Source organism: Dermochelys coriacea, chromosome 2, assembly GCF_009764565.3.
Source record: "Dermochelys coriacea isolate rDerCor1 chromosome 2, rDerCor1.pri.v4, whole genome shotgun sequence".
Classification (NCBI taxonomy): Eukaryota; Metazoa; Chordata; order Testudines; family Dermochelyidae; genus Dermochelys; species Dermochelys coriacea.
Genome location: NC_050069.1, coordinates 106,484,578 through 106,501,012, shown reverse-complemented (window position 1 = coordinate 106,501,012; position 16,435 = coordinate 106,484,578). Strand labels below are relative to the sequence as shown.

General features: G+C 40.6%; 1 protein-coding gene across 4 annotated transcripts; it reads right to left on the bottom strand.

Moving 5' to 3' along the window:
• Positions 1 to 4,133: 4,133 nt before the first annotated feature.
• Positions 4,134 to 15,436, bottom strand: LOC119852022 (probable 2-ketogluconate reductase). 4 transcript variants are annotated; one of them, XM_038392815.2, is made up of 7 exons: positions 15,247 to 15,435; positions 14,511 to 14,591; positions 12,003 to 12,387; positions 10,693 to 10,864; positions 7,840 to 8,018; positions 5,252 to 5,348; positions 4,134 to 4,508 (listed from the first exon to the last, which is right to left on the bottom strand). In XM_038392815.2, exons 2-7 carry the CDS (start codon positions 14,583 to 14,585, stop codon positions 4,352 to 4,354), a joined length of 1,065 nt encoding a protein of 354 aa, XP_038248743.1. In that variant the 5' UTR covers positions 14,586 to 14,591; positions 15,247 to 15,435; the 3' UTR covers positions 4,134 to 4,351. The 4 variants fall into 4 exon arrangements, with proteins under 4 accessions (XP_038248743.1, XP_038248742.1, XP_038248744.1 ...); XM_038392814.2 differs by having other exon boundaries at positions 14,511 to 15,436; XM_038392816.2 differs by lacking the exon at positions 14,511 to 14,591 and having other exon boundaries at positions 15,247 to 15,433.
• Between the last annotated feature and the right edge of the window lie 999 nt (positions 15,437 to 16,435).

The following is a 16,435-nucleotide window of genomic DNA, read 5'->3' as shown; positions in this document are numbered from 1 at the left end:
AAGGCAAAATGCCCCCTGCTGAGACTGCCTTGTCATGGGAAGAGGAAGAGAAGGCCAGCACTGGCTGGGGTTGCTCCTTCTCTATTTCTTGACTCGCAGGGTTCTGCTAAACCAGCTCTTGATGTTGGTACCGGAGTCAGGAATGGGTGCTGCCCAGTGAGTAGGTTTCTCTGAGGCTACCAAATAGGAGTGTCCAGTATACGATCTGTTAACTGGGGGAAAACCCCACGGATTCCAAAAACACCAGTGGACAGGCATAGGCCTCCAGTGACCTCCTGGCTAATCATTAGATGGTACTCCTGTGGAGGGGTCCATGGTAAGCTGGTGGTGTCTTGAGGAGGGGTAGTGAGAGTGGTTCCAACGACAGGAGAGGTAGGATGTTTTTCAATTCACCTCATACAAGTACTGTAGTGCAATCTTTTTATTATAAAAGTGCAACTTTCAAATGTAGCTTTTTAAAAATTTACATAACTGCACTCAAAAACAAAACAATGTAAAACTTTAGAACCTATAAGTCGAAGCATGAAGGTGGATAAGAATGTTTAGCATATCTGGCATGTAAATACCTTTCAATACGAGCTACAACAGTGCCATGTGAACACCTGTTCTCACTCTCAGGTGACATTGTAAATAAGAAGCAGGCAGCATTGTCTCCCATAAATGTAAACAAACTGGTTTGTTTTAGCTATTGACTGAACAAGAAGTAGGACTGAGTGGACTTGTATGAGGTGAATACTTTTTCTTTTATCTTTTTTACAGTGCAAATATTTGTAACCAAAAATAATAATAATAAGTGAGCACTGTACACCTTGTATTCTGTGTTATAATTGAAATCAGTATATTTGAAAATGTAGGAAAACACCCAAAAATATTTATAATAAATGTAAATTGGTTTTCTATTATTGTTTAATAATGTGATGAAAACTGCAATTAATCACAACTATTTTTTAATCTAGTTAATTTGTTTTGCGTTAATCATATAAATTAACTGTGATTAATTGTCAACTCTAAATACAATACAAGAGTATGCAGTCCACTCAGAGCACTGGCAAAAGCAAGATGAGCAGTTCCAGCAATTATCATGGGCAGTAAGAAGGAACAGTGGGGGCTCAGGTTGAGCCCTTTATAGCAGCGCCACTGGTGTGCAGCAGAAGAGGGTGCTCCAGCTTCCCCAACGGGTAACACTGAGATAAAAATTTCTTGTGATTGTGCACGGGGCATGCAGACACCTAAGAGTGGAATGCACATGTGCATAGACTAAACAAACTGTATAGCTAGGTGCCTAGGCAAACACTTTCAAACATGAGGTACGTAAAGTTAGGACCTAAATAAAAGTGGCCTGATTTTAAGAGGTGCTGAGCATCTGCAACTCTGTGACAGCAGTGTGTTTGCAGCACTTCTGAAAAAAAATGAGATTTACATTAGTAACAGATTAGACTTTTCACTGGATTTTTGTAAGGGGAGAAACCCCACAGTGTCACCAACTGTTGTGATTAGTAATCCATCAACATTTGGATCGTCAGTAAGTCATACAAACTTTAACTCATTAGCTACTAGGTAATCTATGTGTACTATGCTAAACCTTTATTTTATAATCCTTCCAAGAAGCCCTGGAAAACCTTAGTCCTTCTGCCCTGCTCATGTTGCTTAGTAATGGGAATGACTCCTGGCTTTACTAAACACTATGGAGACAATAAGATATTTCTTGCCTTCTCTGCATGTGTTCTTTGTTCCTACTCAAGAAATGGATTATAAAAGGAGTTGGACTTTAGGTTGGACTCAGTGCTCTATTAGATATTTACTTCACCCATGTGATTTCAGTGGCAGATATAGTTTTGTTTCTTGGCTTTGTCAAGATAAAAATAGACTTTTTTGTGTAGAAGCTGATATGAGATCACTATCACTTTCACATTTAAGACACGCCCCCTAGAAAAACAGAACATAATGTTTGAATTTTTGGATCTACTTTGATTTACCAGTGTTGAGAGTGCAAAGTTCTCAAAATATGGTGTGAAATTTCAGATCAAGAATCAACATGAAGGAGTCAGCCTTGTTGGTGTCTTGATATCAAGATGCAATACTGCTGTGTTGGCCCAAAAGTATTTTGGAGTGAAGTCAAATTTCTGCAGAGAATTCATGCTCAATCCATCCCTGACATGCCTGTGATGTTACACCCCATATTCTTTATGGAAATATGCTTATGATATGGATATGGCATAACTGAGATGTATTTTATGCAAGATGGGTCTTGTAAGGTATCATCGGAAAGGTTATAATTTACTGAATGACAAATGTATTTGGGCATAAGCTTTCATGGGCTAAAACCCACTTCATCAGATGCATGCAGTGGAAAATACAGTAGGAAGATATATATACACAGAGAACATGGGTGTTGCCATACCAACTGTAATGAGACCAATTAATTAAGGTGGGCTATGAGCAGCAGGATAAAAAAACACTTTTGTAGTGATAATCATAATGGCCCATTTCAAACAGTTGACAAGAAGGTGTAAGTAACAGTGGGGAGGGGGGAAATAGCATGGGGAAATAGTTTTTACTTTGAGTAATGACCCATCCACTCCCAGTCTTTATTCAAGCCTAATTTAATGGTGTCCAGTTTGCAAATTAATTCCAATTCTGCAGTTTTTTGCTGGAGTCTGTTTTTGAAGTTTTTTTGTTGGAGAATTGCAACTTTTAGATCTGAAATTGAGTGACCAGGGAGATTGAAGTGTTCTCTGACTGGTTTTTGAATGTTATAATTCTTGATGTCTGATTTGTGTCCATTTATTCTTTTGCGTAGAGATTGCCCGGTTTGGCCAATGTACATGGCAGAGGGGCATTATTGGCACATGATGGCATATATCACATTGGTAGATATGCAGGTGAACGAGCCTCTTATGGTGTGGCTGATGTAATTAGGTCTTATGATGGTGTGTCTTGAATAGATATGTTGACAGAGTTGGCAATGGGGTTTGTTACAAGGATAAGTTCCTGGGTTAGTGTTTTTGCTGTGTGGTGTGTGGTTGCTGGTGAGTATTTGCTTGAGGCTGGAGGGTTGTCTGTAAGCAAGGTCACCCAAGATCTGTGAGAGTGAGGGATCGTCCTTCAGGATAGGTTGTAGATCCTTGATGATGTGCTGGAGAGGTTTAAGTTGGGGGCTCAAGGTGACAGCTAGTGACGTTCTGTTACTTTCCTTGGTGGGCCTGTCCTGGAATAGACAAAAAAACTTCAAAAACAGACTCCAACAAGAAACTGCAGAATTGGAATTAATTCGCAAACTGGACACCATTAAATTAGGCTTGAATAAAGACTGGGAGTGGATGGATCATTACACAAAGTAAAAACTATTTTCCCATGCTAATTTTTTTCCTCCTGCTGTTACTCACACCTTCTTGTCAACTGTTTGAAATGGGCCATCCTGATTATCACTACAAAAGGGTTTTTTTCTTCTGCTGTTAATAGCCCACCTTAATTAATTGGTCTTGTTACAGATGGTATGGCAACACCCATTTTTTCATGATCTCTGTATATCTATCTATCTATCTTCCTACTGTATTTTCCACTGCATACATCCGATGAAGTGGGTTTTAGCCCACGAAAGCTTATGCCCAAATAAATTTGTTAGTCTCTAAGGGGCCACAAGTACTCCTCGTTTTTTTTGCTGATACAGACTAACACGGCTACCACTGTGAAATTTACTGAATGTGATTATCCAATTTATATGCATATATCATTTTTGTATCTAAAGTTAGGAATATTGACTATGCAACAATTACAACTGTGTGTGTGTGTATGTGGGAGACAACCACCAGACAACAGGCCATCAGCTTTGATGGGCCATTAGGAAGAAACAATAAGACTTTGAAGATACGAATCTGTCTCCTTCCTAAGAGGCTTCCTGGGACATAGCTATGACACTACAAGATCACCTGGTACTAACGCCATCTTTGACTTCTACTAATTTTTCACTAAAAGGGGGGGGAGATCAATATTACTTCTGATTTTCTTATGTAATTCCAAAGAGCATAAAGAGCAGCTAGTGTGCCCCTCTCCCCCACATTAGGATGCAGCAAGTATGAAGATAAGTATGCAGTATGTATTTGGTGAAAGAGTAGATTGAAAACATCAGAGAGTTGTCTGCAACTGCTTGTCTAAGAACCTTTGAACAATTGACTTTATTAGTTCATTATTATTCAAATTATCACATGACTGGAGTGCAATGATACAGAATAGCTACAGATGGCACCATAAATGTGAGAGCAGTATAGGAACATCTTCACTTGTCACTATTAACCATTGCACTGCAAAGTTACTTTATGATTCAGTAGAATAAAGTCTTTTCACAGACATGTCACTGAGGGATTACTTCACTAGGAATGGGGAGACCATTGAGAACAGCCTGTATATTTGCTACTGCTTCTTCTGTCATCATACGGGTGGTTTGGACTGTAGCAGTTCCAATGTGAGGGGTTATGATAATGTTCTTTAATTTTAATAGTGGATGATCTCTGCAAGAAAAAGAAAGGACAGAATAATTAGAGGTGAATTTTACATTTCTACAGCCATGTTCATTCTAATAGAAAAGGGCAGAAGTAACTGGCAAAGTCTTGCATGTGAGAAAGAGGTACCATGATGCACAGAGAGTTGCACAGAACAGCAAGGAGCAAATTTGCCCACTTCTTCTCCTGCATGGGCCTTCATGTCAGTCATGCTGCTACAGAGCTGCAATACATGAAAATAAGGATCTAATTTGCCAGTTCCTTGTGCATAACAGCCTGAAGATTTGACCTCAAGCAGCTTACATAGGGTTACCAGATAGCAACTGTGAAAAAACAGTATGGGGGTGAGGGCTAATAGGTTCCTATATAAGAAAAAGTCCCCAAAAATGAGACTGTCCCTTTAAAAAACGGGATGGATGGCCACCCTAAGCTTACAGGAATTTGTAAATGACATGCACACAGACTTTAAAAATTTGGACATAAGCAACTGGCCTCTGGCCCGAGAAAGTCAGGAACAGAATCAGGATTGGAACTCAGGAGTTCTTGGCACCTAGTCTTGCGCCCAGTAAACCGGAACACATTTCTCCTGCAAAAATATGCAAACACCTATGGAAAATGTGATTTGGATTTGAAGACAGTGTCTAATATATTCCCAGAATTTTGAAGGGATGCTGAAGAATTTAAGAATGTTTTCCAGTATTAATTTGTAATGCAAATAATTTCTGATAAACAGAAAGAAAACAGTTTTCTACCTTTGCAGAGGTTCAGGGTATGTCACATCCAAAGCTGCAGCTTTAATAATCCCATTTTGGAGAGCATCCACCAGTGCATCATGATCAACAACTGCGCCTGCATTAAAATGATAGTATCTTATTGGCATATCCAGATAAGGTACAGAAGAAAACTAATCTCCAAGTAAGTTCCCTATCTTTAACTGAGAGGAGAGGTCTCATAATGCAATTTAAAATACTATTGGATTTATATCTCATTATAAAAACAAGACCGCCTTCTAGTAATGGTTAACCAAACAAAGCAAAGAATGATTTTTTTTTTATTAGCAAGATAGCATGGTCCAGTGGACAGAGCACTGGAATAGGATTCAGGAGACTTGGTTCTATTCCTGGTTATGCCATTGACCTGCTCTGTGATCTTAGGTGAGTCACTTTATCTCTCTGTGCCTCTATATCTTCTTCACTCCTTTACCTAGTTGTCTATTGAGACTGAAATCACTTTGGGACAGGAATTGTCTCTTACAGATTTATATAGCTTTGAAGGCCAGAAGAGACCACTGGGATCATCTGGTCTGACCTCCCACATAACACGGGCCATAGCACTTCCCTGAATTAATTCCTGTTTGAAATTGAGTGGATCTTTCAGAAAAACATCCAATCTTGATTTAAAAATTGCCACCACAGCCCTTGGTAAGTTGTTCCATTGGTTAATTACCCTCATTGTTAAAATTTTTCACCTTATTTCCAAGTCTGAATTTGTCCAGCCATTCCTTTCTCTGCTAGTTTGAAGAGCCCATTATCAAATATTTTTTCCCCATGTAGGTATTTATAGACTGTAATCAAGCCACCCCTTACCTTCTCTTTGTTAAAGGAAACAGTTTGAGCTACTTGAGTCTATCGCTATAAGGCACGTTTTCTAATCCTTTAATCATTCTCGTGGCTCTTCTCTGAAACCGCTTCAATTTATCAACATCCTTCTTGAATTTTGGATACTAGAACTGGACACAGTATTCCAGCAGCAGTTGCTTCAGTACTGAGGTAAACTAACTTCTCTCCTCCTCCTGGAGCTTCCTTTGTTTATGTCTCTAGGATCACATTAGCCCTTTTGCCCCAGAGTTGCATAGGGAGCTCATGCTCATGGGGCTAAGCCCCTGTAAGAGAATCAGAGTTTTCCACACATGGGATCTGCTGCACTCTACATCACCCCAACTCCCCCAACCAAAGGTGCTGAAGGCAACTTTCCCTGATCCAGTCTAAACTCTCCAGGTTTTCTTCTCTGCATCCCACAGTCCCCTTTCCCTGCAGCTCTTGCACAGAAGCCACAAGAGCGAAGGGGCCACTGTCTTATGTATTTGTGTGGTGCCAAAGGGGCCCCAGCCTCACTTAGGGCCTCTACACGTTACTGTAATACAAATTATAATGACACAATTTAGTACAGAAATTCTACTGTACTAGATAACACTCTCATTGGGCAGCCCTTGCGTTCAGTTCATCATGAAGATATTTGTACATTTTTCTTAGATGAAATAACCCTGAGTTAAAATGAGAGGTGCTGGACACTCACTGAGCCGCCACAACTCCTGTTGAAAGTATAGTTGCCAACTCTCCAGGATTGTCCTGGAGTCTCCATGAATTAAAAATTAATCTTTAATAAAAGATTATGACCTGTGCTGAAACCTCCAGAAATACATCCAACTAAAATTGGCAACCCTAGTTGAGAGGCATAACAGCATGGCTTGCCCCTTAAGGGCTGGAGGCCTGTAGCCAGCTAATCCTGATAACTGAAAGAAATGCTGTAGCCCATCTGTGCCGCATTGATAGCCTTGATGTGGCCTGATGGAGGACAGCTGAGTCACTGGAACTGGGGGAGCCAAGGGACCATGGCCCCCCACTTTTAAACAAAAGAAACATAAGCACGGAATTTATGTCCCCCACACATCTTTTCCCTCCACAAAATAACAGATCTGCTGGGGAGACACTGCAATTACACTGTTTGCCCACCAGAGCAGCCAGCCAGGGAGAAGGGGCACTTTTGTGAGAAAACCCGGATGGGTTTTGAGTCTAAAAGTTTGGACCTAAAGGCCAGTGACAGAAGGCTGAGCTCTAGCTAGGAAGAGCTGGAGGATGGGTTGTGAGAGCCGACTGGGACAGAAGAAGAGCTCTGGCTGTTAGAAAAGACACCAAAACTAAGTATGATGATGGACTATATATGGGACCCTGAGGTCCCATATACACTATTTGTGTGATTAAACTGACCCCAGGCAGGGTGATGGTACCTCAGAGAGAAGCCTGTGTGCAGTCCTTCTGGGGGCCTGAAGAACGGGAAACAGAAGCAGGGTATTGCGGGCAGCCTCTGGCCATGAAGGAGTGGTCAGGAGGCAGCCAACCCTGTGATAAGAGGTAAATAGGAGCTGTGGCTGTTCAGCACTAATCAACATTTGGTCTATAATTCATTATTTATTATTAGTTAAGTGCCAGCTGTCCTGTGTACTGAACAAAGCATGGAGAAAGTCACAGACCTTGGCTGAGAGAGCTTCTTGATGCAAATAGACAACATTCAACTCTACCGTAACTATAAAACCACAACCAGTGCTTCCATAACACCCTACCTCTGCTGATGTTAATGAGAGTAGCAGTGGGTTTCATCAGCTCTAACTCCCTTTTCCCAATCAAGTTGTGTGTCTGAGGTCTCAGGTTCACGACCAGCATCACAAAGTCAGATTGCTGGAGCAAGTCTTCCATCTTTTCACAGTAGTGGGCACCAACAGCCTGTTCCTCCTCTTCTTTTCTGAGGCAAAAAGACCAGAATTACCTTTTATTAGTAAAAAAGAAAACCACTTGTTGCTGCTACTCCACCCCCATGGAGGATGGGGTGCATAGTTGCTATGAACCAATGTCTCTGCTGTTACAGAAATATAAAATGGGGAACAGTGCCACAGAAAGAACTGGGTGACTCCTACAATCCTATTTGGATTGGCCTTCAGTGAGGACTCTGGTGGGGAGGGGAAGTGAGAGAGGTGAATACATTAATCCAAAGGGGCGTTGAGGGAGAAATGAAAAGAAATGACATTTCATTGAGATCAATACTAAGCATGTTCCTATATTGATTATACTTATTTCCTAGTAGAATTTCAGTGAAAAAACAGGAATAGAAGCACCTCAGTGACCCCTTCTGTGTTTGTTAATGGCAAATATGCTTTGTTCATGAAAGTGTTCTCATGAGTACTTATGTGGCCTCTTAAGCCACTCTATCAGGGGCTCGTTCACCTGCACATCTACCAATGTGATATATGCCATCATGTGCCAGCAATGCCCCTCTGCCATGTACATTGGCCAAACCGGACAGTCTCTTTGCAAAAGAATAAATGTACACAAATCTGACATCAGGAATCATAACATTCAAAAAACGGTAGGAGAACACTTCAAACTCTCTGGCCACTCAGTAAAAGATTTAAGGGTGGCAATTTTGCAACAGAAAAGCTTCAAAAACAGACTCCAACAAGAAACTGCTGAGCTTGAATTAATATGCAAACTAGATACCATTAACTTGAGTTTGAATAGAGACTGGGAGTGGCTGGGTCATTACACATATTGAATCTATTTCCTTAAGTTAAGTATCCTCACACTTTCTTGTCAACTGTCTAAATGGGCCATCTTGATTATCACTACAAAAGGTTTTTTTTTTCTCCTGCTGATAATAGCTCATCTTAATTAATTAGCCTCTTACAGTTTGTATGGCAACTTCCACCTTCTCTGTATGTATGTGTGTGTATATATATATATATATATATATATATCTTCTTACTATATGTTCCATTCTATGCATCTGATGAAGTGGGCTGTAGCGAAAGCTTATGCTCTAATAAGTTTGTTACTCTCTAAGGTGCCACAAGTACTCCTTTTCTTTTTGCGAATACAGACTAACACGGCTGCTACTCTGAAACAAGTACTCCTGTTCTTCTTAAGGGAGAGTGTATAATGCAATGTGAGAGGATAGCAGATGAGCCATTTCTTGAAATGATTAGAACTGTTCAGTGGTGCTATAAGAATTTACCACGTTAAAGTGTGCTCAAAACTCAATTACGTGACACACAAATAAACATGCTTTTAATTTATATATTTTAACATCAAGAATTATTTGAACTATGCTATCACCATCAATCATTTTCTCTCTCATTACTCCGCTATAAGGCAAAAAACTGAGCTCCTTACTCAGTTTGTACTTGGTCCTTGCTAATGGGAATTTTGTCTGTGTAAGAACACGCAGAGTAAGGAGTTCAGGATTTGGCCCACATATTGGAAATAGCTGCAGGGTATAAAATATAAAAGTGATATGCAATATATACTGACTAGCACGTGTATGTGCCATGGCCTTCTCTAAATGGAAAGTCAGAACTTCTCAAATAGACAAGATTATCACCCTCTACATATACTTGATCCTGCTTTAGTGCAGGGGGCTGGAGTAGAATACTAGATGAACCCTTGAGGTCCCTTCAAGCCTGACGTTTCTATGATTCTAGTGGCTGGTTAGAAGATTTAAACTCTACAGCTGCTTGTGAAGATTCTCCTTTAGCTGAAATGGGAGAGCTCTTCAGTTCTTTCTGATGCTGCCTGTGTGCAGTTCAACCGTGAGGTCTTTTTCTGGTCTAGGATTCATTACAGGTGGTAAAAGAGACACTGAACGAAGACAATTTGAGAGGTCACTGCAAACAGGAACATTAGCCTCTGGAGTTGAAGATTGCTGTAGCACAAAGAAGGCCCTGTAATTTCAATGTCACCTTTTATATCACATTTTCTGGTTCTAACATGCATTTTGCTAATTAAATCCACTTCCTGCTGCTGCAGCATGGGAGTAACAATGAAAGGAGTTTATTTATCCATAAAAACAGCAAGGAAGTTTGCAAGTTTGCATTTCTTTTAACAAAATTGCGGCAACCCCCACCAGAATGGGCAGAATGGGCAGGGTGGAGGTGAGGGGAACCCACTTTGTAAAGGAGCTATGTATTGCTGACCCTTTTTCTCCTGATATAGATATTTGAATAGTGCTTAAAAATCATGCTAAATATATGATACTAACCTGTTCCATTGTTCTTGGCCGCCAAAAGTTAGGCACCTAGATTCATATGTAAACATGTAAATAAATAAGTGACCTGATTTTCAAAAGTGCTGACTACTCACAGCTCCCTCTGAAATCAATGGGAACTGTGGTTGCTCAGGATGTTTGAAAATCAGAGTGCTCATTTAAGTATCTAAATATGGATTTAGGCATCTAACTTGTGGCAGCCAAATTTGAAAATTCTGACCCCTGACAATGAAGGGAATTCTCACTGGAATGAGGGAAGAAGGATTTGGCATAAACTGGGGAAGAGGTTCTTTGGGCCGGTTTTGCAACAAAAAGATGTATAACTTTTAAAAGAATCAAAAATATAATCTGTTCTAGTTTGCATCAGATGCACTTTCACCTCCGGTTCCTGTTGTGGTACAGAATTTTCATTTCAAAAGCTTTGGCCCTCTTGGCCACCTTATACCCAATGTTGCCCATGCCGATGATACCGAGAGTAGCCCCAGTGACTTCATCTCCCAGCCAGGTGGCAGCAAAATGCTCAGTCTGTGGAGAAACTGCAATCTGACAGCCTAAAAATAAAAAATGCTGAGTGAGAAATGGATTCTTGGTGGATGAATTCTTCCCTGTTTGTAATATCCTCTTTGAAGCTTGAAAATAACTTCTCTTTCCCTGCCAGTTCAGTCATTTTCCATTAGACAAACCTTGATTTTCTATCAGGGTATATCCCACTATTCTTCTCAGGGAGGTACCAATACATAGGTGAAAGTAGTGTAGTTTTTTTTACAGGATGGGTGATGCGAGATTTGGAAACAGATTTGGAGATTAGGTAACAGGACAGAATCGCCTACATTGCAGAGGCCAGCTCAACAGGGGCTCTCTGCAAACTGTTGTGATGGGGACTTGGGGCAAGGTGGGATGAGGGAAGTGTTGCACAGTGCCCAGGGCATAGGACAATTGCTGTGTTTCTGTGGTATTCCTTCTTCTTAGCCTCCACAGACACTCTCCCCTCCACTAGGACACAGCCTGTTGCTTCAGCTATGCACTGTGCCGAAAGAAGTTGTCCCTTAAAGAGAGCACAAGCTAACACAGGCAACACAGTTAGCATCATCAGCAATTCTAGTGTTATTCTGGGAACAGGGTTTATTAATTTGAGTTCTTTGGTGTAGGAAGAGTGCAAAGGAAAGTTATTCAGTGGATTTCATAGCAAACCACCTTCTCTGGTGATGGAGACTCAAGGCCTGATGTCCACTGCCTTACACCCTTGTGTAGTCTTTTACATTGATGCAAAGAGGGTACTAATGAGTGAAGAATTTTCATTTGCTTGCATTTTGTATTCACTTTGGATAGTTGTAAATAACTACATAAAGTGCAGGCAGTGGAGAGTTAGAATGCAAATTCTAGTCCAAACAGTAAGCCTTGTACTGTATATAAATCAAATCAAAGGCAGTTTAAAACACCTAATTTAGACAGACGCCTTAATTCTGTTGCCACTGCCTTCAGTAGAAGCTGGATTGGGCTCAGAATATCAAAAACAATATAGAAAAAGAAGGACCACTTGAAAAACTGAATCTTTGCAGCTTTTCTTCCTGTAAAGATTCTTACACATTATTTCAACCAGATAATCTGTGACAGAATAAAAATAAAATATGCTAGAAATGTAGCTGATGTGATTTATGGAAATATCAGCAAAGAAATTTAAAAAGTTACCTTCCACTAGCCTTCTGGCAGATGCCAGCATCAAGGCCATCCCAATGTCTGCTGTGGAGTCAGAAACAGCATGTGGAGTATTGGTCACTTTAACTCCAAAGCTAGAAATCAATTTCAAGTCCAGATGATCCACTCCTACCCCAGAGTTTGCAATCACCTTTAAGTGAGGAAGGCTCTGGAGGAGCTCCTGGTCAATGACTGGTCTGCACTCATATAGGAAAACAGATTTGATCTTTTCACTCAATCTTTCTCTGTTTTTAAGAAATTCCTTCATAGTGATGAGGTGAAAGTGTTTCTTCATGAGTTCCACATGGCCTTCCAGCACACCATATACACCTCCTATTTCGAGGATCAAAAGACCAGGCCGCTCTGGCTTTGCCATAACCTGCAAAAATGATTAAGAGAAATATGCCCTTGAATATGAGAAAATAACATTTTTGTAAAAATACCATTCAGTAGGTATGATGGAGTATACCTACCCCACACCGGTCCAGCAGGGGTTACCCACCCGCTGTGGGCTGAGAAAGCCACACCCTTTCACATCTGCTGGGCATGCACTAACAAGAACCAGAGAGTATAAAAGGGAGTAGTTCAGCTGAGTCTGGGCTGGCCACCGACAAGAGCAGATATGTGTTGCAGGCTCCAGCTGGGAGGCTCTCAGAGCTCGAGGTACATAGAAACCAGTCAGGTTGAGACTCCAGCAACCCCTCTGCCAATGCAGTGGAGAGACAGCAGAGGCTACCAGCATTGATAGGAAGTGGCCCAGGGAACAGGACTGTATTAATGGGTGACCAAGACTGATTATAGAAGTGCCAGTTCCCTAAGGCCCTAGATTAAGACCCAGTGGAGAAGGGTGGTCCTGGGTCCCCCTCCCCTGGCTGTCCTGCCATCAGGGGCAGCTGACGCCCAGAGGGGTGAACTTTGCCACAGAAAGACAGACTTACTGATTCTGGCAATACTACTCTGAGATGTAGAGCCGCAACATAGACCCAGGCCACTTGGGCCGTCAAATATCCACTTGAATAACCCCCAGCAATCTGACACCCTGTGACAGGCTGTACCTACCCCACGACAGTAAGGATAATTAAAATTCACATTTGTAAATCTGTACTTAGTGGAGCTACATACTTCCCTCAATTACACAATGTAAATCCAGAGTTACTAACTTGAAGTCAGTAGAGTTACTCTGGGTTTACACTGGCGTTAGGGCCTGATCCAGCTACCAGTGAAGTCAATGGGAATCATTCCAGTGACTTCAGTGAGTACAGGATTAGGCCATGACAGATCAGACCCCATCCAGCCTAGTGTCTGTAGGAATGCTAAGAGGTATAACTCTGAATTGTCCCTCATTTCCAGAGACATCACTCATTTTAATCCCAAAGTTACTTCCATTCCACACAATTTGGTAGCCCCTCACTTTTATTCTTGAAAATTATGTATCTCAGTAATAAAGGATCAGGAAGAGAGATTATTTTAAAAAATCATTTAAAGTTGTTCGTGTGACAATCTGTTGTCTGTTCCTCATTTCAGGTCTTTATCACACATTACATCTTGATTTGGATCCTGGCAGATTGAGAAGTATGCTAAAAAGAATCAGAGCCTGTAATCCTCAACAGTTCTGACCAGTCCATGCCAGAAGCACAGGGGGCAAGGGGACATTCCTTGTGGATTTCCCCTCTTGCACATCCATGCAGGGATTATCCAGAATCTAGGCATGTAACAAGTTGGCTGCCCAAGTACATACTTATGGTCTCAGGAGTACGTACCTATGGTCCCATTCTGCTGCCTGTGCTCCTGCAGCTACACTACTATTTTTAGCAAGATAGCTTGATCAAAGCTAGCTCAGATATGCCCACATGTGTTGCAATCGCACCTCCGATTGCAGTGTAGACATATACCCACAATGGTCCAGTTCGCTGTTCCCCTGCACTTGGGGAGTCATTTACACAAGAGCACAGTGAGTGCTAAATGCTTCTCCTTTCTGATTTGGCAGTGCTTTACAACCACTTCATATTGGTGTATAAAGAGCTACACAAGCAGTGGAGAAATACTGAATGGAACAAGTCAAAGTACATAAAGTTAAGTATGTGCATAAATTATTTGCTAGATTGAAGTCACAAACCATGGGGTTACCTGAGAATATTTTGAGGTAAACTAGTGGCAGAATGGACAGAGATTTACTGAGATACTGAACAACTTCTTTTCTTTCTGTTTGTGATAGACAGCTGGATGAGACACTGACATATATGACAAATATATGACAAATACTAATAAAGAAAAGGTTTTTAAAACACCAAATAAATACCATGAGCGATAGTATACAATATCAGCCATTAGCTGATGTATTAGATATCTGAACTGTTGACTGACTACAACCTTGGAGTAAGGACTATCTCTCTCTGTTTTGTTAGCACCAAGCACATTGAGCACTTAAATAATATTAATGTCAATAAATTAAAAATATTTAGGGGTTATTTGTGCAGGGTAGAAGGCTCCCCCAATACTAACCTTCGTTTGGGGAGCACTTATTCCAGCTCTGCCAGTGCTGTTTGGGCCAGTCCTGTAGTTCCCCCTGGGATCCATACTCCTCTTTGTCCCGTGATGCACATGAAAAACAGTTGGATGAATAAGTCTACCAGCCAACCTTGGGCAGCCAGTGGCCAACTGAATAGCTTCTACCAAAGAGAATGCTTTAATGCTAAACATAATCTTTCAGTTGTCCACCCCAGCGTGTTAAAGGTAAACTTCTCAAGGATATGGCTATTTTAATTTTGAACTAGTATCATCTGCTGTGTTGCCAATCCTTGTGATTTTATCACAAGCCTTGCAATATTTGGTATTTTTCTTAAAGCCCCAGCTACTCAAATCAATTGATTATGTGAAAAATGAAAGTGTTTCTAGCCCTCACAGCTACAAAGAAAAGCTTGAAAACAAGACCCCTAAAAGCTGAAGCACGATGCAAATCAAAATAATCAAAACATTATTTTTTAAAATTTCATTTTTTTAAAGATAAGCTTATGATTTTTTTTGTGGGGGCTTGACTCACAATTTTTGAATGAATAGGGTTAGCAATACTGCATCTGGAGGTTTAACAGGTTCACAGTATAACAGAAGTTTTTGTATTCAGTGAAGTAAACCTGCAGAATTCCTAATGGCCCTGCTTTCTGCTGACATAAGTAAACAGAACAAATCTCTTTCACTGACATTCTTTAAACGAAAACTGATTATATTAATAATAAATAACCTGATAGTTTCTATTGCTTTCTTCCCGACGCTGATCCTGGTGTAACTCCGTTTTACCACTTCTGGCAGTGGCAATAGCTTAAACACAAAATCTCCTTATACAACAACTTTCAGATCTCTGCAGCACACACAGGGACACACAATCACATGATATAATCCTTAATACAAGGTCCCATAGCTGTCCTTACTCTGCCTGAATCCAACCCCACATTGCTAATGCATTATAGTATATATTCTTCCTGTGCAAATTTCATTTGGCAGCGGCTGAGTACACTCACATGACTGTGAGCACTCCCAGCCATCTCTGTCAGGTCCACCCTCTATCAGAGAGTCTCTGGACACTTCAGCAGGAACTGCGACATAGAGTGACACTATCTGCCAGTGTCTACTTCATCCTCTTTGGCTTTCTGTGCAGCCTTCCTAAACAATGTCATCTTCCCTCCTCCCTGTTTCTGAAACTGAATTCTATGGGGCGGGGAATAGCAGATTTTGTTAGAATGTTTTTAGTTCTCTGTGCGCAGCTACACACATTCTTGTGGCAATGGAATCTGATTCAGAATCCATCCACTATTGTAGAACTGTGCTCCAAAATCCAAAAAGTTTTATTTCTTTTTTAAAAAAATATGCTTCTAGCCCTAATGGTTGCAAAGATAACCTTCTGAGTATGAACATAATGTAAACTCATGTAGTGATATCTGTGTGAGTGTTCACAGAGACAAAATGAAATAATAGCTCTAAGACAGATATGTACTGTCGTAGGTATAGCAATGTCTTGTTAACTCTGAAACCTAGTGATGTTAATTAATATGTCAACACTGCTAATAATTTAGTTGCTGATTATTTTAAGAAAAATATCTACCTAGGGTGTTTATCTATCCTTTGTGCAATCGCAGATATTGGGGTATCAGGCAGTGAGGTAGCTTGTTACAACAAACATGAGAAACTAGGAGTTTAAAAGCCCCTCCACTCCTAAACTTCAAGTTACTTTAATGTCTGCTGTTAAAATTAAAACTGAATATTTTGGAGTAGCATAAAATAAATTGAATTTACTATTAAAATATATAATACACACAAGAGTAGACTGGTTGTATTATTCATTGCCATTCATTAACATTTTCACATTTCATTCAGTAAAATCCTCACTGTTTTAATTTACTTAGAGCTCATGCAGAATTCAGGACTAGAATGAA

Coding starts and splice junctions, on each gene's coding strand:
- LOC119852022 (XM_038392814.2), bottom strand. CDS start 14,708: ATGTTTAGCATTAAAGCATTCTCTTTGGTAGAAGCTATTCAGTTGGCC. Junction 8,019..10,692: donor TACCACAACAGGAACCGGAG/GTGAAAGTGCAT, acceptor TTTTTGCCTCAG/AAAAGAAGAGGAGGAACAGG. Junction 5,349..7,839: donor TCTCATTAACATCAGCAGAG/GTAGGGTGTTAT, acceptor ATTTTAATGCAG/GCGCAGTTGTTGATCATGAT.